Below are 23,774 nucleotides of genomic sequence, written 5' to 3' on the forward strand. Positions count from 1 at the left end.
TTTCATAATGTTTGGTTTGCGCAAACTGAAAATACAGAATGGAAACTAAAAATTTTCCAATCTTTCGATTTATAAAGGGGCATACCTCAATAATGATTAATGTGACACTACCCAAATTCAACTTGATCTGTGTTTTATCAGTGGAAGTCAAAATTAAACATTGCATTGTATAAAGCATTGATTGTAGTTGATTCAACTATAATAATGGAAAAAGGAAGATAACTCCAATTTTAATAAAATTATTTGATATTTAGAAGAAAATTAAAATTTTGCAATTTTTCCATTTCTAAAGGGGCATAACTCTAAAATGGTTATAGTGACGCCACCAAAATTCAAACTTGATCTGTGTTTTGGGGTAATAAGCATTGTGTATAAGTTTCATAACATTTGGTTGAGGCAAACTTAAGTTAGAGAATGGAAACGAAAAATTCAGCAATTTTTCCATTTGTAAAGGGGCATAACTCTAGAACAGTAAAAGTGACGCCACCAAAATTCAAACTTGATCTGTGTTTTGTGGTAATAAGCATTGTGTATAAGTTTCATAACATTTGGTTGAGGCAAACTAAAGTTAGAGAACAGAAACGATAAATTCAGCAATTTTCCATTTGTAAAGGGGCATAACTCTAGAACAGTAAAAGTGACGCCACCAAAATTCAAACTTGATCTGTGTTTTGTGGTAATAAGCATTGTGTATAAAGAATGTGTCTGAGGACATGAATGACCCGGCTCAAGCTTTGCAATGTTTCAAGAATGGTAAATGACTCACTGCCCAAATTAGAACTCTGTCTGCGTGTTGTGGTTCTTAGCATTGTGAATGAGTTTCATAAAAGTTGGATGAGACAAACTTAATTAAGAGTGTGGAAACGGATAAATTTGCAACTTCCCAAGTTTTAAAGGGGCACAACTCTAGAACAGTAAGTGAGACACTTCCCAAATTTGAACTTCGTCTATGACTTTTGGTCCTTAGCATTGTGTATGAGTTTCATAAAATTTGGATCATGAAAATTCAAGTAAGAGTGGGGAAAAGAAAAAATTAGCAATTTTCCAAGTTATAAAGGGGCATAACTTGTGAACGGAAAACAACGCACTGCCCAAATTCATACTCTGTCTGCAAGTTTTGGTTCTTAGCATTGTGAATGAGTTTCAAAAAATTTGGATGAGGAAAACTTAAGTAAGAGTGTGGAAACGAAAACGTTTGCAATTTTCCAAGTTATAAAGGGGCATAACTCTGTAATGTTAAGTGACATACTGCCCAAGTTCAAACTCTGTTTGCATATTGTGGTTTTTAGTATTGTGTACTAGTTTTATAAAATTTGAATGAAGAAAACTTGTTGAAAATGAAACCTGGCAGAAGGAAGGTCAAGGGTAACACTTATTGCCTCTGTTGCCTACAGCAGGGGCATAAAAACATGACTCTCAGTGACTAAATATGTTAGCCAGTCAAATTTGATTTCTGTAGGGTGCATTGAATGTAATTAACCCACCTGGAATTTTTACCGACATTTAGGTTTTAGTCACTGCCCTTTCAAGTCTAGGTCAAAGATGGGGATTTTAAAATTAGTCAATTAATAAGATAAACTGTTGAAACAGAGATATGTATTTCACATATATATGTAATTTTGATAGTTAAAGACAAATTTTGAAATTAAAATTGGAATACTTTAACATGTAAAATATGCAAAACATTCAAAGTCACACCATGACTGAAGGTGCAGGGCAGAATAATCTCTTCCTCAATGCTAATACAACTACATACCAGATATAATAGACTTATTATAAGTGGCTCCCTTAATCACAAACTTTAGCCTGTTAACTATGCAAATGTTTCAAAGTCAATAGACAGTGATTGATGAAGCCTTGCCAAGGGTCGTGAAACAGTAATTTTTGTCAGACAAGTCCTAATCTGAAAGGCCAATGACTGAAATGATTTTTTGCATTTAGGCCATAGAAGAAAAAAATTAACAGAAATAATTTTGGTAAGATCATAGAGATCAGGTTTTTTAAACACCATTATGCACTTATTTCTGTTAGCAATTCTTTTTTTGGTACCAGTATTAAAACTGTCACTTGGTAATGTATAATTATGCCCCTGGGAATATTAGCTAATGACTTCTTACCAGTGTTCACCACTGACAGGAGAATGAACTGATCAAGTTCAAGTCTCAAGTTCAATATTTAATAACTTTTCAGAAAAGGCCAGGGCTCACACTACTTCAGAACCATAGAGAGAAGTGGCTTCTCTTTTTGAAACTGATAGAGAGAAGTGCTCATTTCCTCGCAGTGCTATAATGTCTGTGTTTTACAATAATTATTTTATATAAAGGGCCATATGTATTCTATTTATTTAATTCTTTTTTATATTGTTCAAATCATACCTGAGAATACCATTACAGTAACATTTGTTTCAGTTTATGTCTTAAATTGTCATTTATAGTTACACAATTATATTTTTTCTACTTGTCAGAAACTAACAAGTAAATATATAGCACTGTCGTGACTATCTTAGATTTTTTTTTTTTTTATTAGAAACTCAATGAGGAAAACTATTCTGATACAAAAATAAGGAGATGTGGTATGATAGCCAATGAGACAACTATCCACCAGAGATGTGGTATGATAGCCAATAAGACAACTATCCATCAAAGTTCAAAAAAGTGGATGTAAGCAATTATAGGCAACCGTACGGCCTTCAACAATGAGAAAACCCCATATTGTATATTAGTTGGCTATAAAAGGCCATGAATTGAAAAATATGAAACAATACAATTGAGAAAACCAACGGCCATTCATTGTTCCTCATTAAAAAGGTATATAAATTCAGCAAATTTAAGCAAATTTAAGCAACCTCATACAATAAATTGAATCAATGCATTTATATGGTAAATCTATGAACAATTCTGATTTGAAAATTAAAACTTTCAATCAATTACATAATAAAAAAGAATTATTTACTAGCTAATCATGTGCTTTATTTCCTGGATAATATGCATGCTTGCAGATTTACTTTTAAGATTAGTATCTAAATAAAAAAATGTGAAGTAATTTTGAACTTTTATTTCAATAACCTTTGTGAATGCAATATTAATGATATACAGAAAACAATGATAACAAAGTAACCCTCTGTCACACCCATGGTGAAATATGAGGTTTTCATAGAAATATTTAAACACGTACCAGATTGTCTTTCAAAAATGATTAAAGCAAAGTAATAATGTTCCCTTTTCACATTTATGTAGAATAATTTGCTTTCATATGTAAAATCTGTTAATTAAGAGAATCGTCTGCTTTTTCGACTGTTTGATAGTCAAATCTTGTTAGAATTTTCAGGAGTTCTTCACATTTCAAATTAATCCACTGAAGCTATTATCAATCATATTAAAACACTTTTACATTCAAATGACATGTAATATAAATAAAAATATGATGGTTTCCTGTCGTTTGATACACAGATCTAGAACAACAAGAGTGCACATGCTGAAATGTCTCGCCTGTTTTACTGACCATTGATTTTATGTTGAAAGTCTGAGATAAAGGTTTTACTACAAGTATCACATAAACTTAACATTTTTAAAGATCCATGACAATGACTTCAAGGTCAGATAAAACTGCCACACAGACATGTACACCTTACAATTATTCCATACACCAAATATAGTTGACCCATTGCTTATGGTTATTGAAAACCAGTCCAAAGCACAAAAACTTAACATTGACCAATGAACCATGAAAATGAGGTCAAGGTCTGATGATACTGGCTAAACAGACATGTACACCTTACAACCATTCCATACACCAATTATAGTTGACATATTGCTTTGGTAAGTGAAACTAGAGGCTCTAAAGAGCCTGTGTCGCTCACCTTGGTCTATGTGCATATTAAACAATGGACACAGATGGATTCATGACAAAATTGTGTTTTGGTGATGGTGATGTGTTTGTAGATCTTACTTTACTGAACATTCTTGCTCCTTACTATTATCTCTATCTATAATGAACTTGGCCCAGTAGTTACAGTGGAAAATATTTTGTAAAAATTTACAAAAAATAACAAAATTTATGAAAATTGTAAAAAATTGACTATAAAGGGCAATAACTCCTTAAGGGGTCAATTGACAATTTTGGTCATGTTGACTTATTTGTAGATCTAACTTTGCTGTACATTATTGCTGTTTACAGTTTATCTATATCTATTATAATATTCAAGATAATAACCAAAAGCTGCAAAATTTTCTTAAAATTACCAATTCAGGGGCAGCAACCCAACAACATGTTGCCTGATTGGTCTGAAATTTTCAGGGCAGATAGATCTTGACCTAATGAACAATTTAATACCATCAGATTTGCTCTAAATGCTTTGGTTTCAGAGATATGAGCCAAAAACTGCATTTTACCCTATGTATTATTTTTTTGCCATGTCGGCCATCTTGGTTTGCGGGCAGGGTCATCGGACACATTTTTTAAACTAGATACCCTAATGATGATTGTGGACAATTTTGGTTAAATTTGTCTTAGTAGTTTCAGAGGAGAAGATTTTTGTAAAAGATTACAAAAATTTACGAAAAATGGTTAAAAATTGACTATAAAGGGCAATAACTCCTTAAGGGGTCAACTGACCATTTTGGTCAAGTTGACTTATTTGTAGATCTTACTTTGCTGAACATTATTGCTGCTTACAGTTTATCTCTATCTATAATAATATTCAAGATAATAACCAAAAACGGCAAAATTTCCTTAAAATTACCAATTCAGGGGCAGCAACCCAACAACAGGTTGTCCGATTCATCTGAAAATTTCAGGGCAGATAGATCTTGACCTGATAAACAATTTTACCCCATGTAAGATTTGCTCTAAATGCTTTGGTTTCAGAGATATAAGCCAAAATCTACATTTTACCCCTATGTTCTATTTTTAGCCATGGCGGCCATCTTGGTTGGTTGGCGGGGTCATCGGACACATTTTTTAAACTAGATACCCCAATGATGATTGTGGACAAGTTTGGTCAAATTTGGCCCAGTAGTTTCAGAGGAGAAGATTTTTGTAAAAGTTTACGGACGACGGACGCAAAGTGATGAGAAAAGCTCACTTGACCTTTCAGGTCAGGTGAGCTAAAAAAGACCAAAACACAAACACTTAACATTGACCAATAAACCATTAAAATGAGGTCAAAAAAATTTAATCCCAGACTGTCCATCTATCAGAAAAATACTGAAAATGAAAATATATTTTCAAAAGTTTGCTTCAGACATTATCTCTTAATCATAAAAACGTTTCATAAAATTCTATGAAGGCTTGACAAAGTATTTGATGTGTAACAAGCTTTAACCCCAGACTGTATCTACTTGTTAATTGTAAAACAAACTAAGTCCATTTATCAGTAATATACAGAAAAATGAAAATTTTGCTCTGGATACAGTATTTTTGTCATAAACAAGCTTCTGTCCAAATTTCATATAATTCCATAAAGGTTTGACAAAGTTGTTGATGACTGAAAAACTTTAACCTCAGACTGAATCTGAATTTTAAGTTTTTTACATAGTCTGAATTTTAAGTGTAAAAAACTAAGTCCAATTTTCAGTAAAATACGGAAAATGAAAATAAATATTTTTAAAATTTTGCTCTGGATACTGTATTTTGGTCATAAACAAGCTTCTGTCTAAATTTCATAAAATTCCATGTAGATTTGACAAAGTTATTGATGACTGAAAAACTTTAACCTCAGACTGAATCTGAATGTTAAGTGTAAAAAAAACTAAGTCTAATTATCAGTAAAATACGGAAAATGAAAATAAATATTTTTAAAATTTTGCTCTGGATACCGTATTTTGGTAATAAACAAGCTTCTGTCCAAATTTCATAAAATTCCATGTAGGTTTGACAAAGTTATTGATGTCTTAAAAAACTTTAACCACAGACTGAACCTAAATGTTGACGCTGCCGACGATGGAATCTAGGATCACTATGTCTCGCTTTTGCAAAAACTTATTTCGCAGGCTCGACAAAAATCAAAGGTATCCTTGTTGGTCATTTGTACATATATCACTTAAATTTTAGTATTTGATACAACCATGAGGGTTGTCACAATCGGTGTATCTAATTTACAACAAGATATTATGGTTAAAGAAAAATTATAGATTTCAATAATTTAGGGAGGAATATTTCAACAATCTTACCTTCTATTAAAGGGAAACATGACAAAGCAAGATATCTAATTACATTTAATTACATATTGGTGTAAGTGTTTTATATGTGTGTTGCAGTGACTGTATAGTCCTTCCTGTTTATGGCTATTTGCATTTAAATTGGTATATTAGCCTAGAAAATTGATATTTAGTCAAGATAAGAATTGGACGGTCAGTTTATCCCATTCATACAATTTGCTTCATGCCATATACCTTGTCCAAAACATAGGACACAGCATTGTTATTCAATGACCAAACTGTCGGAGTAAAAGGGAAAAGTTTATTGACACTAAATTGTGAAATCATAGTACACAGGAAGCTTAAGATAGTTTTTGTTTTCCTAGGCCTGCGACCAAAGTCTCAAAATGTGAGACATAGGGATTACAACCGGGTGGCGACGGCGTAAACCTTTTGTATAAAGCTTTATATTTCCAGAAGATATATGATATCTAGAAAACAAAATTTTACACAAATTTCAGTCCAACAATAGCTGTCACCTTTAACTTTAGACTATTGACCCAAAAATCAATAAAGGTCTTTCTCACCTAATGGGACATTATAAGGCAAAGTTTGTAACTCAAAAGAATTTGTCCCTAAACAAAAATATTGATGTCTGTTTGGCATTCATCATATGAGCTGCGTCGGATAGAAATCGACTTAATGCAAGTGCATGTATACATGTAAATTTTATGAGACTTCGATTGATTTTGGAACATTCAAATACAAAATAAGGGATGAATTTTGGTCTGTTTTGTATGGTTCTTATATCAACTAAATTTTCAAATAGTTACAGACTTGGCATAGATATTTTTTTAAACCCGCCAGATGTAATGATATTTGCATAAGGTTGATTTCTATCCGACACAGCTCATATTTTAAGCTGAGTTAAACTCTGTTAAAAAAACAAATATTATGAATACAAATGAACACAATCACAAAACTAACCTTTTTCTTCATTCAGAATGATCATGTTGTCTTGTGATATTTCTGGGTCATCAACTTCTAAACATTCAACAAATCCATGCAATAATTCACTTTTAGTTTTCTGTAATAATAACAAACTGCAATTACATGAACTACAAGAATCTAACAATGAAGAAGGGACAAGGATATACAGGGATTTTCCCAGATTTACCTATAAATATCATATGATACAAAATGTATATATCAATTGAAAGCTTACGGACGGGAATTGAGAAAATATGTTTTTGATGATGCACCATATGTCTCATGTCATTGTTGTTAATCTGCATTGAGGTTACTGAAAATTTCTGCCATGTCGTACATTTGCTTCCAGAATTAATATTCTACCAAATATGTAATTGAATTGAGATTTCTTATGTTTAAAAAGCTTCTCCTAAAATGCAAGTTAGGTCTGTAATTTGATACATAACTACCAGATGTTTACAAAATTATTCTTATAAATAATCCATCTTAACTTGTCATATGTTTTTCCTTTACATGTAAAATTATAAGGGGCCACTGTATTTATAAGGGGCCACTGTATTTATAAGGGGCCACTGTATTTATTTTTGCTGTAAAAACTGTTCCAGTGTATCCGTGTATCTAACTATCCAGATATTTGATTTGCCACATCTCAGAAAGTATAAATGTAACATATAGAATTTTGTTTATGTTCTTGTGCAGTTCTTGATGGTCTTGTTGCATGCAAATTCCATAAAATTCTGTGAGATTGCCCATTACGTATCTGTTACCTTTACAACAAAAAAGTTACCCCCACTTGTTATTAGACACTGATGACAAAATCCTCACTGTTAAGGATGATAAAATTTAAAGTATGGTCAAATAGATGACTTTCAAGGTACGACTCAACATTAAAAAAAAAATCAGGAACATACATCAAATTGATGCTGGGAAATATGTAGCCAAAACTGTTGATAAGGATGAGTCAAGGTCAGATATCCTTAGTGTGAATAGTGGGTATAATAAAATTTAAATGTATCTTCAAACATACAGCACTGCCCCGATTTTAAAAATTACTTTAATGGTACAAATCATTCTTTAATACAAAAGCTGAGTAATAACATATTTATGCATGGATGCACAATGAGATATTAGAATTGCATATCCTCAGCTCCACTTTGGTAGGGGACAAAAAGTGATGAGTCATCCTTAAAATATCCTATTGAGAAACTTAAGGAAGTTAAGGTAAGATGATTACTGCTAATGGGTCTAATAACATTCTAACATTTTTGAAAAATGCAAAATTAATAACCTAAAATGATGACTTGCTATGATTTAGTACCTCCTTTTCATATCACAAAGCTGCACTAAACATGTTTGTTCTTATATTATTTGAGTATGATTTAGACAGATTGATAAAGATAACAAGTTTAGGAATTAGTTCATCAATCTTTTGTTCTACGTCAAAATAATTAATGATACAGTTACAATTATTATATGATAAAGGTTTATATCAATTAATTAAAGTCTGACAAGTAGAGAAAAAAAATTAGGTTTCAATGGATTGCATCAAATCGTCATAGTACATCACCATACCAAAACAAATGATGTCTTCCATCATCTTATGAATAATATACGAACAATAAAATACCTCATCAGCAGTGTATAGATTGACGAGATCAGCTTGTATGCCAGCAGCTCTGCTCACACTGAATAAAATCTTCATAGCTGACATAGCATGATAAGGCATAACTTGGTTAAATGTTATGTATCTGGAAAGTAAATGGCATTTATAATATTCTATGAAGAGTTCAAGTTTAGAAAGCAAAGTTCCTGGTCAAAGTATCATTGTCTGTATCCAATCAAAGAAATCACTGGTGGAAACATTGGAAGATAAGTTTGAATAATTTCAAATCATATTTGGCCTGATGACACAATTACTGCCTTTTGATTGTAGTTTTCTACAAATATATAAATTTATCCTTAGTGTGAATAGTGATTACTTGCAAAATTTTCGAACACCTTCCAAATTTTGTTTTGCATGTTTTATGGATAAAATAGCAAGTTGGGGGATAAAACTACACAGTAAAAAATTCAGGCCATGAATTTTAAGGTAAAGTAAGGTCCAGCTGAAAAAGATAAAAAAATTAGTATGTATGAATCCATCATATTTGAGTATAAGAGACATTTTCTATAGTTTTGATATAATTTATTCGACCCAAAAGAAGTACACTACACTGTAAAAAATTTATTGAAATAAATGGGGAAAGTGACACCACCAAAATTCAAACTTGATTTGTGTTTTGTGGTGATAAACATTGTGGATAAGTTTCATAACATTTGGTTGAGGCAAACTCAAGTTAGAGAACGGAAACAAAAAAGCAGCAATTTTTTCATTTGTAAAGGGGCATAACTTTAGAACGGTAAAAGTGACGCCACCAAAATTCAAACTTGATCTGTGTTTTGTGGTAATAAACATTGCGGACAAGTTTCATAACATTTGGTTGAGGCAAACTAAAGTTGGAGAATGGAAATGAAAAATTCAGCAATATTAAAGTTAGAGAACGGAAACCAATTTTGTGATGTACGGACATACAAGGGTAAAATTTAATTTGCATAACAACTTCATCAAAATTGTTATTTCATATTTTAATCAATCAAGCGCCAATTAAGAAAAAAAAGACTTCCCTCCTCCATATTATATTTAATATAGGTAGTGGCACTTCGGACAATACTTGAATGTTCCATCTGCAAATACATCTTCTGCATCCAAGCAGACATTTTAAGTTAACTTTACACCAAGAATCATAATTCTACTTTCAATATCATTTTACTAAAACAAACTTTAGTCTTCAACTTGAATTGTAATAATTCCAACAAATTTCCTGAAACTCATATTAGGGTCTGGATGGGGTTTACAGAATAGAGAATAATGGCCAGAAAAAAATGAATAAAGAAAATTGAGCAAAAAAATAAAGAATAGAGAATAATGGGGCACAAAAATATAAAGAATAAGTGTGGAAAATAAATGAATTCGGTAATATAATAATGATTACAGAAATGAAGGATGTACAGAATAAAGAAATCATATAATTACAGAAAAATTTAATAGTAAAATCAGTTTTAATGAGCATTTTAAAGAATAAGCATTACTTCTAAAGATAAAGAAAAATGCCCTTTTATTTTAAAGAATACAGAAATTACAGTCAATTTCCTAATGCAATGCAGAGTAAGAGTTTGGTTGGCTTGCTTGCCTTGCTTGCTTTGTTTGTATTAATGTTTGCTCAAGCATTGTAATTAAGATTGACATCTGCAAACAATATAAGTAGGCGGAGTTAAACCTGTATATAGGTAAATTTGATTATATTTGATAGTGTCCAATCAAATTTAAGTATAAAGTATACAAGTTTAACTCTGCCATTATATATTGTTTTCAGATGTCAGTCTTAATTACAATTCTTGAGCAAAAATTAATACAAACAAAGCAAGCAAGCCAACCAAATCTTTAACTTGCTAGCATTATGATAACAGCTGTAAGAACCCCCCATCCAGACCCTCTCTTATTGACATATTGATGAAGCTTGATAGTTTCCTTCTTTCTCTGATACATTTCAAATCATTTCTCTCCATGTGATCCTCCTCAAATTTTAACATCGTAACTCTGAACATATGATCTTATACTTTTGTCATTGTATACTCACCTTTCATTTTATTTATTTTTTTATGATTATTATGTATGATAATTATGTGTACAGGTAAATTAGTGCAAAAGAGTTCAATATATTGGCGCAATTGACACCTTTGAAAAATAATATTTGGCGCAAATGATACGTCTCAAATATAAAAATTGGCGCAAATGAACTGCTGCCGCACTTTTATTCAGCCAATTTGGACATGGAATTACAATGCTGTCTTATATTTTGGACAAGGTAAATGGCATAAAACCAATTTTAATCAACTCCTATTGTATTAATGGAATAAACTGACCTTTCAATTCTCAAGGTTAAATAGATATAAAAAGATGTAGTATGAGTGCCAATAAATATCTATTTTCCAGGCTATATACCTGTTTAAATGGCAACATAGAAATGCAATTTGAGTAATACAGGTGTTTTTTAAATGACTATAAATCTGATTTTTGTTTGGTCAAATACATAGCTTAACAAAGCTAATAATAACTAGAGGCTCAGGGGCAGCAACCCAACAACGGGTTGTCGAATTCTTCTGAAAATTTCAGGGCAGATAAATCTAAATCTGATGAACATTTTTGCCACCTGTCAGATTTGCTCTAAATGCTTTAGTTTCAGAGATATAAACCAAAAACTGCATTTTACCCCTATGTTCTATTTTTAACCAAGTCGGCTATGATGGTGGGAAGGTGGGGTCATCGGACAAATTTTTGAAACTAGATACCCTAATAATGATTATGGCCAAGTATGGTTAAATTTGTCTCAGTAGTTTCAGAGAAGAAGATTTTTGTAAAAGATTACAAAAATTTACAAAAAATTGTTAAAATTGACTATTAAGGGCAATAACTCCTAAAGGGGTCGACTGACAATTTTGGTCATGACAACTTATTTGTAGATCTTACTTTGCTGAACATTATTGCTGTTTACAGTTTATCTCTATCTATAACAATATTCAAGATAATAACCAAAAACTGCAAAATTTCCTTAAAATTACCAATTCAGGGGCAGCAACCCAACAACAGGTTGCCAGATTTGTCTGAAAATTCCGAAGGCAGATAGATCTTGACCTGATAATCAGTTTTACCCTATGTCAGATTTACTCTAAATGCTATGGTTTCAGAGATATAAGCCAAAATCTACATTTTACCCCCTATGTTCTATTTTTAGCCATGGTGGCCATCTTGGTTGGTTGGCGGGGTCATCGGACACATTTTTTAAACTAGATACCCTAATGATTATTGTGGACAAGTTTGGTTAAATTTGGCCCAGTGGTTTCAGAGGAGAAGATTTTTGTAAAAAGCTAACGACGACGACGGACGACGGACGCCAAGTGATGAGAAAAGCTCACTTGGCCCTTTGGGCCAGGTGAGCTAATAAAATCAGTATATTTTCAGACATAACTATGTATTTGGTACAAAGTGGTAAAATTTCAGTAGTAAAACAAAATTATGAGACAAAAGACTTTTTTTCCCCAAACTTGACAATTTTAATCAGACATGTCAGATTAGGAATTGCTGATCTTATGCCCCTCTAAAACTTATTACACATAATTTTCCCTTTACTTCTAGGAAAATAAAATCAATGAATAAATCAATGTTATCTAAAATTGTTCTACTATATTTTCCTATATGACCATAGAATCAGAAACAATCTTAATGAAAGACTTACTTTGCCACATTAATTAGATGGTCAGACTTTCCTGTACGTGGGTTTATCCCTCTTAAAAGCCTGTCCATTTGAGAAACCATTATGGAAACTCCCATTTCTCTACAAGCATCAAAAAACTCCTCCGCTTTATCTAGGGTGAATTCAACCAATTGTAGGCAACAAAGTGAAGCTCTTTCCATGTACTTCTTTCCTGAAATGTAGTTGAAAGTTCATTTTAAACTGAATATGGATTACAACATATGATAAACACACAATAAAGTTATTTCATTAAAGAAGATGTGGGTTGTGTGTCAATGAGAAAGCAACCATACAAACAAAACCAAGACAGAGGTCAACAATATTCAGCTCTATTATCAACATGTAAAGCTTTTAATTCGCTGAGTTTCTGAGCCATTATCGCTCACCAGGATTTTTATCATTGCTAACAATGGACACTCTGCAATCCCATGTACAAGTATTCAATTCATAAACTCAAATCTAGACACTACAAGGACCATTTATGTCAAGTTTGGTTTAAATTGGTTCATTTGTTTCAGATTTTTGGGATATAAATGCAAATAATAAGAGAAACATTGTCATATACCAGAAATAACTCTACTAAAAAGTTGACAAATTAAGCCATTTGACTTAATTGAAGATCTTGTATTGCTGATCATTTTTACTTGTTTACAATTTCTGTCTTGTCTTTCCATATAGTTTTTATAATCTAGATGGTATCTCTTGATCTAGAAGAAGCTTCTGTAAAAATTTACTGAAATTCCATTAAGGTTTCAAAAGTTTATTAATGTTTAAACTTTAACCCAAGACGTATCTAAATGTTAAATTAAACCTGTACAGGTAAAGTAAAGTTTTAGACAATTTGTTTAAGTTAAGTCTTGTTTCTTTTACATTTTTTGTCTAAAAAGTGATCTTCTAACCCCCTTTATACACTATTTTCTAGAATAGTCCCTATGTGGTTATCATCTGGAGTCTAAATCATACCTGGAGCATTTGAATAGGTCTCCAACACTTTTGCAACATCATCAAGAATTCGTAGAACCTGTAAATGTAAAATAGATATCAATATTAAACTTCTGGCATCGTTAACTGAATTATTTAACTGAACCACTTCAATTTGCTGTATTTTCCTGTTTGATGGGGACGTTAAATCAACAGCTTAATGTAGGAGCATGCAATGCTCTCTGCATATTCAAGAGCCCTTACATTAACTTATAGGTTGTCAGTTGCTAAATTTCTGCCCCAAACTAACAAACTCTCCTTTTCCAAGGCAGATCAAATCTCCCTTTAATACAATTAAAACCTCTTTAAAATCAACCAATAAGATTTCAATATATTTTTTACTGTCCAATTAGAGAAGTTCAAGAGATCATATTTTTATTTATTATACTTCATGTCAAAATGCCAGATATTGATTGGTTAATACGAGGGAGACAATTTACTCTATCCCATGGCAAATACTCTATTACCCTTCATTGAGACGCTTGCTCAAGTGTGCGCTTTAATAAATAAGGAAGATTGTTATGTACAAGACGACATAATTTATTATTTTGAATTTGAAATCTATTAGACAGTAATAACAGACATTCAGTATAATAAATTAAATAACACATATCTGAGAGGTGAAAGAGCATATTGTTACCCCTCAAAAAGACATTGTCAACCTTGGCTTCGCCTCAGTTGACAATGTTTTCTCGGGGTAACAATCTGCTCTATCACCCTCTCAGCTATGTGTTATTTATATAAAGTCAACCCTTCAGGTTTAGTAAATAAGGTTTTTGACATCTGGATTAAATTTGGAATAGCTCATTATATCAACATATCAATTTTCATTCAGAAATCCTAGCACAAAAAGATATTTACGTTAAAACCCAAATTATCACAAAAATAAATTTTGTCATTGGGAATCAGTTTTGAATAGCTTATCATAACTTACATGCCAATTTTTTTTTAAATTGTAGCACCAAAAGATGTTTCTCAAAATTTGTGATTTTTTAACAAAAAATAAGTTTTTACCACAATTGTTGTCCAAATTTCACAAAAAAGGAAAAGGACCCTTCTTAGCAGATGGACAGAAAGAGCGATTAGGATAGGCACCAGCAATAAAGTCAACAGGTCCCTGATAATCAAATATATAAATTTACAGAATGCATAACAGAATTTCAATTAATACAGGTGTATATGAATGAATGGTGTGGTAAGTTTTACCCTCAAGTAAATGCATCTCGAGTCATCTTTCTAAAGCAAGAATGTTGGAGGCATTTAACAGATGCTATTCACATTTTCTTGCTCACAATAACATGTAAAACTGTCAAAAATTACTAATTAGATTCATTTTATATCATTATATATTGAAAACAATACATATCTATGACACTCAAACATTTTGTGAGGTCCTTTAATAGAATATCCAAAAACCTTTTAAGTGGAAGTTTTTATGAAACTGCATGTACAGCTGAGAATACTAAAATTCTGTAATGTCCTAATTTTAAACCCTAATACAATGTAATGCCAAAACATTTAAATTCACATTTTCTTTCTCACAATAACATGTAAAACTGTAAGACATCACTAATTAGATTCATTTTATATCATTATATATTGAAAACAATGCATATCTATAACACTCATACATTTTGTGAGGTCCTTTTATAAGAATATCCAAAAACCTTTTAAGTGGAAGTTTTTATGAAACTGTATGTACAGCTGAGAATACAAGAATTCTGCATTTACAATGTATAAAATATGTGTTTGAGAATGTTTGACCTGCTATACTGATTATGATTGAATTCATGTTGAGTCTTAAAGGTAAAGGTTTTACTATAAATATCACATAAACTTAACATTATCAATGATTTATGTAAATGAGTTCAAGATCTGCTGAACCCAATCCGACAAACATGTACACTTCACAATCATTTCAACACCAAATATAGTTGACCTATTGCTTTAAAGTCTTAACAGTGATGTTTCCAACAGGAAGTAGGGAGAAAGTACTGCAGCCTACCCCAATTTCCATGATGCCAAGCCCTTTGTGTGTAGAAATTTTTGGCACCATGTTCTTATTTCGACATATTAATGTGAATCATCTTTTAGAAAGACCATTCAAGTCATTTTCCCTTTGCACATAATCAAAATTTTAACAGACGATATTTTGTTGAATTTCACAATCAAACTATTACAAATATGTTTAAACATTTTTGAAAATATAAATACTGTTAATTGAATGGAATTATTGACAACAGTAACTTTGTATCTCCTCAATTTTAAAATGTTTACAAGGAGTAGGGGCAATAAGGCCCTTATTTGGTCCAAATATATGTACAAATTCAGAAGTTACCATAAGTGATCTTAAATTTATCCTAACAATACTAAGGTTAAAAGGTGATTAAAAAATTAAAACAAATTTCCAATTTGACAAGTTACCCTGGCAACAAACCATGACAAAATTTTCTTTCCTTTTTGTTCATCAACTTTTTCAGAGTATATTTTCAATTGAAAAGTATGTGTGTACCTAAGAAACACCCTAACATTTGGTGAGATTATGTAAATAGCTATTATAAAGCTTCTCTAAAATTATATTGTTTTTTCTTGGCTGCACAAAATTTTTCCAATAAACAGCTGTGCCAAGAGTGCATGATACGCCCTAATTGTACATTTTGAATTTGATGCAAAAATAAAATGGGACATTTTAAAGGCATTTAATCATAAGCAAATAAAATAAAAGGTGCATATTAAAGCTTAATTCTGATGTCATTACATTAAAAATCTACAAAACAAATCATCACATACGTTCAGCCAGTATTAAAGTTAACTAAGGTTATTAAATCAAATGAGGGAGTCACAATATCAAGTTTCTTAGAGCTTAGACTAGAAATAATCAATTTATTACATAAAGAAATAAACTTAATAATCTCATATGTATATCTTTGGTTTTGTTTAATATTAAATATGAAACAGTAATGGTACATTTTGTTTAAATTCCTATTCCTAACAGTGCCTTTGTATCTCTATTAAGGCTGTCCTCAAAGTGTAGTCCTCTATACTGAGGTAGCCCTAAAAGTCTTAAGTCTTTTAGTCTTAGATGCATGATTTTTTTTATTAGTTGTTATTGGCTTTGAACTAGCTGTCAGTAACTGTGAGTACTCTCAGATCTGTACTTAATGTCTTTTTGTTGTTGGGATGTAAAAGTACCCGTCCACGTCCACTCTGTATTTTTGTTAGATGTATTTCTATTTGTATCCATTTGATGATTTAAGCCTTTTTCAACTGATTTTTATAGTTTGTTCCTATGTTATACTGTTACACCACTGTCCCAGGTTAGGGGTAGGATTGGCCCCTTCAAACTAGTTTAACCCCACCACATTCTGTATGTGCCTGTCCCAAGCCAGGAGCCTGTAACTCAGTGGTTGTTGGGTTGTTGTTTGTTGCTATGTAACATATTTGTTTTTTGTTCATTATTTTGTACATAAATTAAGCAGTTAGTTTTCTCGTTTGAATTGTTTTACATTAGTTATTTCGGGGCCTTTTATAGCTGAATAGCAGTGTAGGCTTTGCTCATTGTTGAAGGCCGTATGGTGACCTATAGTTGTTAATTTCTGTGTCATTTGATCTCTTGTGGAGAGTTGTCTCATTTGCAATCATACCACATCTTCTTATTTTCATATATACTAAAAGTGTTGTCATTTCCTCTGAAAAAATTACACTGCCTTTTTTTGAAAGCTGCTGGAAAACATGTAACATTGATTAATGAGCCATGAAAATGAGGAAATGTCAGATGAACTCATTTAGAAAGGAGAACTCCTTTAAAAAGATGTACAGTATCTAACCTTCTTTAAAAGTCCTGAATGATTGAGCATGTGTATAATGAGAGTATGACCAGGAGATTTGTTAACAGCTACAGTCCCTCCAGTCTGTAACTCTACCATTTCATCTGTAAAGTCTTCAGCCTTTATCTCATGGCATTTCAACAGTTTAACAAATATTTCCAAGGCAGCTGAAGCAACTTTCCACTGAAATACAAAATTGTATGAATATTTCTACATTTTTCATGTATTACATTCAATTGTACAAATAATCAACTGACCTATCTGGGAGCAATTTTATGTACAAAAAATTCTCTACATACTTATTGAAAAAATATAAAGCAAAGAAACAGTGTTTTTATTGCTGTTCTTCATCTCAAAATCACTGCATAAGCTTACATCTTCTGCAAATGCATAACAAGCAAAAATATCTGACAAATAATGTCATACTTAGCCTTACAAAGACAAAATAATCAGAAACAATATGAACATCTAGACAACCAAAGGGCACATAGAGAAATTAGTTAGATAACTTGGTAGGGATTGCATGAATAGTGAAAATAACTGACTCGCATATATGTCAAACACACAGACCAAGATAGAAAATGTGAAGAAGTACACATAAGAGATGTTTTCTCAGAGACACAAATGCCTAAGCTGTAAAAATATCAGAATGATCACAACATGCACAATAAACAATAGAAAACTTTCTAGTAACCATACAGTAAGAGAGACAAACTATGAAAAATTTAAAAGAAAAGAACGAATATGTTTGACTAGGCAGTTAGCTTCAGAAATATACAATACTATCAGCTAAACAATATTCCTGCCAAAACTAGTTCAAATATGCAGACCTAATCATTTGCATCTAAACAATATTCCTCCAAAAATAAAATGTCATCACAGAGATATGTCTCGCCTTTTTGTAATTTTGATAATGCAAATGTTGAAATTAAAATAGCAATACTTTAACATGTAAGTTATGCAAATATTCAAAGTCGATGAACCATGACTGAAGGTACATGGCTAAACAATCTCCATGGAATGAGATGTGCCAATGCTAATACAACTGCATACCAAATACCATTGACTTATTATAATTCGTTCCCTTTAAACAAACCTAAACACAAACATTAACTTGTAAACTATGTAAAAGTTTAAAAGTCAATGAACCATGATCAGGGGTGGGGCTATATAATCTCCATGGAAATGATACTTGCAAATGCCAATAAATTTGCATACCAAATATCATTGACTTAACATTAGCAGTTCATCTTAAACTGATCTAATCACAAACTAATACATGTAAACTAAGCAAAAGTTTCAAAGTAAATAGACCATGACTGAGGGGGCGGGGCCAAATATTCTCCATGGAAATGAGATGTGCTAATGCTTATACAACTGAACACCATTTAACATTGGCCTACCACTAATGGTTCCCCTTGAACTGACCTAATCACAAACTAATACATGTTAACTTAGCAAAATTTTCAAAGTCTATAGACCATGACTAAGGGGTGGAGCCAAATAATCTCCATGGAAATGAGATATGCCAATGCTTATACAACTGCATACCAAATATTATTGACCTACCACTAGTGGTTCCCCATAAATTGACCTAATCACAAACTAATACATGTAAACTATGAAAAGTTTCAAAGTCAATAGACCTTGACTGAGGGGGCGGGGCCAAATAATCTCCATTGTAATGAGATGTGCCAATGCTAATACAACTGCATACCAAATATCATTGACCTATCACTAGTGGTTCACCATGAACTAGACCTAATCACATACTAATACATTGTTGACTCTGTCAAGGCGAAACAACTAGTTCAAATATGCAGACCTTATCAATTGCATCTAGACAATATTCCTGCCAAAATTAGTTCAAATATGCAGACCTTATCAATTGCATCTAAACAATATTCCTGCCAAAACTAGTTCAAATATGCAGACCTAATTATTTGCCTGTAAACACTATTCCTCCAAAAACTAGTTCAAATATGCAGACCTAACCATTTGCCTGTAACCAATATTCCTGCCAAAATTAGTTCAAATATGCAGACCTAATCATTTGCATCTAAACACTATTCCTCCAAATACTAGTTCAAATATGCAGACCTAATCAATTGCATCTAAACAATATTTGTGCCAAAACTAGTACAAATATACAGACCTTATCATTTGCATCTAAACATTATTTCTGCCAAAATTTGTGCAAATATGCAGACCTTATCAATTGCAATTAAACAATATTCCTGCAATAACTATGAATCTACTTAAAAGATGGTGTGAGTACATTTAATGTACATTAGTTTTGCTTTATTGTCGTGGAAGCAACATTGGTTAGACATCAGGAATCAAGAAATAGTTATTCTCATAGAAACATTTACATATATATTCTGAAACAACAAATTCATCCACTGAAATGTATTGCCTGGTTAACTGATTACATATGATTAATTTTACTTTTAAAGCAGGGCTTCCAAAACAGTCGTTTTGTCTGGACTTGACCGTAAAATTATAGATTTTTAACTTGTTGTGCCGAGCCTAAAATGGACATATATAACGTGGGGTTGCCATTTTAACATATTCAGAAAAAAAATTTAAGTTTCTGCGATCTTTTTGACTTGACCTTTTGCCTTAAACAACCACACATTTCCAGTCATTAAAGTGACATAATGAATAAGAACTATCAAAACAAACCCTCTAATTACAATCAAGGTTAATTAGTTGTCTGTCAGCTAAAATTTACCTGTTCAGGCGACAGGCAAACTATTTCGTACCAGACATTGATTGGTCTATTTAAAGTTATTTTCTTAAATTTCAGCGGTTTGCGTCTAATTAATTTAGTCAAAAAGATTTAGATTATATAAATATGATTTGATGAAAAATTTAAAAAGGTAGTTATAAAGGTTTTAAGCGAAAATCACCAGACATGTTGTTTGAACTAGTACATGTGTGCGCAGGTGTGAGATTTAATTATGCATCCCAATTCTTCAAAAATGCTTAAATTATCATTGATTCCTTCATCTAGCATTCATTTCGAGTATTTTCTAGAAGAAATAACATGGAAAGAGCTACTTTATCTTTCTTTGTAAATGTACACAAATTTTACGAATCCCTCCCTGATTTGTGTTTTACCATTGTCAAGTCAACATCTGGTATTAGGAAAATGTACTTTTTACTACAGCAGTACAGGTATCCCAAAAACTTAATATCATCAATGAACCATGCAAATAAGGTCAAGATCAAATGGACAGATTTGCAACCCTTACAATAATTCCATACACCAAATATATTTGACCTATTACTAACAGTATCCATGAAATCGATTTAATTGCAATAAAAATGCGCTCTGCCTGGAGAGGCTGGATACAACCGCAGAGGTCGAACTCTGAACAGTTGGGGCAAGTATGGACACAATATTCAAGCATGATACAGCTCTGAATTTGGATAGTCATTAAATATTTGACACATTATAGATTTGGGACATAACTCAAGAACGGTAACAGTGACACTACACAAATTTGTACTTGATCTGAGTTTTGTGGTAATAAGCATTGTTTATAAGTTTCATAACATTTAGTTGAGGCAAACTTAAGTTAGAGAACGGAAACTTTTCCATTTGTAAAGGGGCATAACTCTAGAACGGTAAAAGTGACGCCACCAATATTCAAACTTGATCTGTGTTTTGTGGTAATGTGGTAATAAGCATTGTGTATAAGTTTCATAACATTTGGTTGAGACAAACTAAAGTTATAGAACAGAAACCAATTTTGGGATGTACAGACGGACAAGAGTAAAACTTAATGCCCCCTCCACTACAGCGGGGGCATGAAAACCATGAATTCAAACAAAGTTTAATTTTGGACCCTTTGGACCTTAATATGGACTAATTTGAAAACAGGGCCCAAAATTAAAAATCTGAATGCACAGTTAGATTCAGCATATCATAGAACCACAAGAATTTAGTTTTTGATGAAATCAAACAAAGTCTACTTTTGGACCCTTTTGACCTCAATGTAGACCTATTTAAAAATGTCCAATCCAATATAGTAATACAATGGAAAAAACCTCAAACAATTCAAGACTTTGAATTAAGCCCCTAGTTGGCATCTAGTTTCTTAACGATTAAAGCCACAACCCACAAAATCGACCCCAACCTTCTGTGTGTGGAAAGGAACCTTGTGGTACAATTTTATAGAAATCCATTGACTAACACTAAATTATTTGTCCGGAAACCAGAAAAACCTTGATCCTCCCCCCTTTTTGCCCCATATTCCTGAACAGTTTAAGCCATAACCCTCAAAGTCAAACCCAACCTTCCCTTTGTGGTATGGAACATTGTGTTTCAAATTCATAGAGATCCATAGACTATTACTTAAGTAATTGTCCATTAACCAGAAAAACCTTTCCCCCCTAATTCCTGAACAGTTTGGGCCATAACCCCCAAAGTCAATCCCAACCTTCCCTTTGTGGTATGGAACCTTGTGGTACAATTTCATAGAGATCCATACACTTATACACAAGTTATTGTCCGAAACTAGAAAAATGCCTTTTCTGGCCCTTTTTTGACCCCTAATTCCTAAACAGTTGGGACCATAACCCCCAAAATCAATCCCAACCTTCCTTTTGTGCTATTGAACCTTGCGGTTAAACTTCATAGAGATCCATTCACTTATACTTAAGAAATTGTCCGGAAACCAAATGTCTTTGGACGACGACGACATGATAGCAATATACGAACACAAATTTTTTTTTAAATCTAAGCAGCTTTAGAAATACTAATTTTTTACCTTTTCCAACTGTACCAAATCACTATTTTACGTAAAATTCATGTCCCAAATCTTTTTTACATGTAGTATCCTCCCCTTCTTACTATTTTATGCATGAAGAGGGCCTCGGTGGTCCAGTGGTCTATGTAGTGGAACAACTGTATCCCTACACTATCATTTTGATTTTTCACTATGATTTTCTGCTGGGCACTCAAGCGTCCTCCACCAATAAAAACTGACCGCTACGAAATAGCACAATAGTGCTGAAAGTGTCATTAATTACTAATCAATCAATCAATTTTATGCATCAAATATAAAGAAATAAATTTGGAAGGTGTATGAAAAAAGTTATACACTATCCATACTAGGGACTATATTTGTGGACAATGAAATCAAAGGACAATAACTGTCGCCCCGGACCAACTGTCTCCTCATGATGGATTGCTGACACAGGAATATTGCAAAATCCCTAGCAACCAAGCAACAGGTAACAAGCATCATTGTGAGAATAGATAATCTCAAAATAAAGTCAGTTAGCGAAAAATTGTAATAAAAAATATACATTTGAAGTTCTGTATCTACGGCAATTTTCTTATACTTAATAGTATTACTATAAATATTTGTTGACTGATGAGACATTCAAGAGAGTAAAATGATATACATTTTTTACCTTTTCAGCAGGATCTTTGTATGCTCTGGTATCAAACTTTAAAAACACATCATCTCTTATAAAATTGAGATAAGGATCAAAACCTGGAGATCTTAGCCCTGTTACTAATCCTGCTGGTACAGGAATATCTGACAAAGAATTTATCAGACCCAGGAAAGCAAGAATCATTGGATATTCTTCATTTCGAGTCTCTATCTCCTCTAGCTCTATCTGAAATATAAATATTAAAGGGGCATAAGCGGTCAAATTCGATTGGACTCAAAATCTCATACCTTATTTATAACATATTGAAACGTCTATCCAAATTACAATAAAATGCTTCGCTGAGCGCAGCCAGATACGACCACAGAGGTCGAACTCTGAACAGTTGGGGCAAGTTTGGACACAATATTCAAGCTTGATACTGTCTGAATTTGGATAGTGATCAAATTTTTGACATAATATAGGTTTCTGACACAAAATAAATGTGGTCAAAGATCTTAAAAATTTGAAATGGGACATTTAATTTACCTAGAATTGTCTGATATCCAAAATCTAACAACATGGTTAGATTCAGCATATAAAAAACACCAATATTTAATTTTAGTTGAAATCAAACAAAGTTTAATTTTAGACACTTCAAACCTTAATATTGACTAATTTGAAATGTGTCTTCGGATGACGCCGACGCCGACACCATAGCATTATATGACGCAAAAAATTTATTGCGGTCGTATAAAAAGGCCTAAAGAAACAATTTACAATGCATGGACCCTTTTTAATGTACATTTTGAGTTCATTTTAAAATAGACGCCATCTCATTAACCATTGAGATGATCTATGAAGAATTCCTTAGGTCATATCAACTGATGTAAACATAAATGTAAATGCACAGGCAAGCATATGCATTCGTATAATGATGATGTTCCTAGGTCTGTTTAATTTCATGTGATAGATAAATAAACTAAATGTGTTGGAACAACACGAATGGCCCCGCTTTCAAAAAAAGCCTTATAACTGTTATTTTAGTGAAATTTTCAAAGTCTTATAGTTTCAGAACTAAGCAGCGGAGCGGAGCCAAA

General features: G+C 32.3%; 1 protein-coding gene across 2 annotated transcripts in view; it reads right to left on the reverse strand.

Moving 5' to 3' along the window:
• LOC127724640 (nuclear pore complex protein Nup205-like) overlaps window positions 1-23,774 on the reverse strand; it is a 263,442-nt gene that overhangs the window by 146,474 nt on the left and 93,194 nt on the right. For both annotated transcript variants that reach the window (XM_052231664.1, XM_052231663.1), the window contains exons 16-21: window positions 22,714-22,923; window positions 17,287-17,469; window positions 13,442-13,499; window positions 12,461-12,650; window positions 8,755-8,875; window positions 7,125-7,224 (exon numbers count right to left, since the gene is read on the reverse strand). In XM_052231664.1, the coding sequence (XP_052087624.1) occupies window positions 7,125-7,224; window positions 8,755-8,875; window positions 12,461-12,650; window positions 13,442-13,499; window positions 17,287-17,469; window positions 22,714-22,923 (862 nt within the window). The remainder of the gene's footprint in view (window positions 1-7,124; window positions 7,225-8,754; window positions 8,876-12,460; window positions 12,651-13,441; window positions 13,500-17,286; window positions 17,470-22,713; window positions 22,924-23,774) is intronic.

Source organism: Mytilus californianus, unplaced genomic scaffold, assembly GCF_021869535.1.
Source record: "Mytilus californianus isolate M0D057914Y unplaced genomic scaffold, xbMytCali1.0.p SCAF_14, whole genome shotgun sequence".
In the NCBI taxonomy this organism is placed as follows: Eukaryota; Metazoa; Mollusca; class Bivalvia; order Mytilida; family Mytilidae; genus Mytilus; species Mytilus californianus.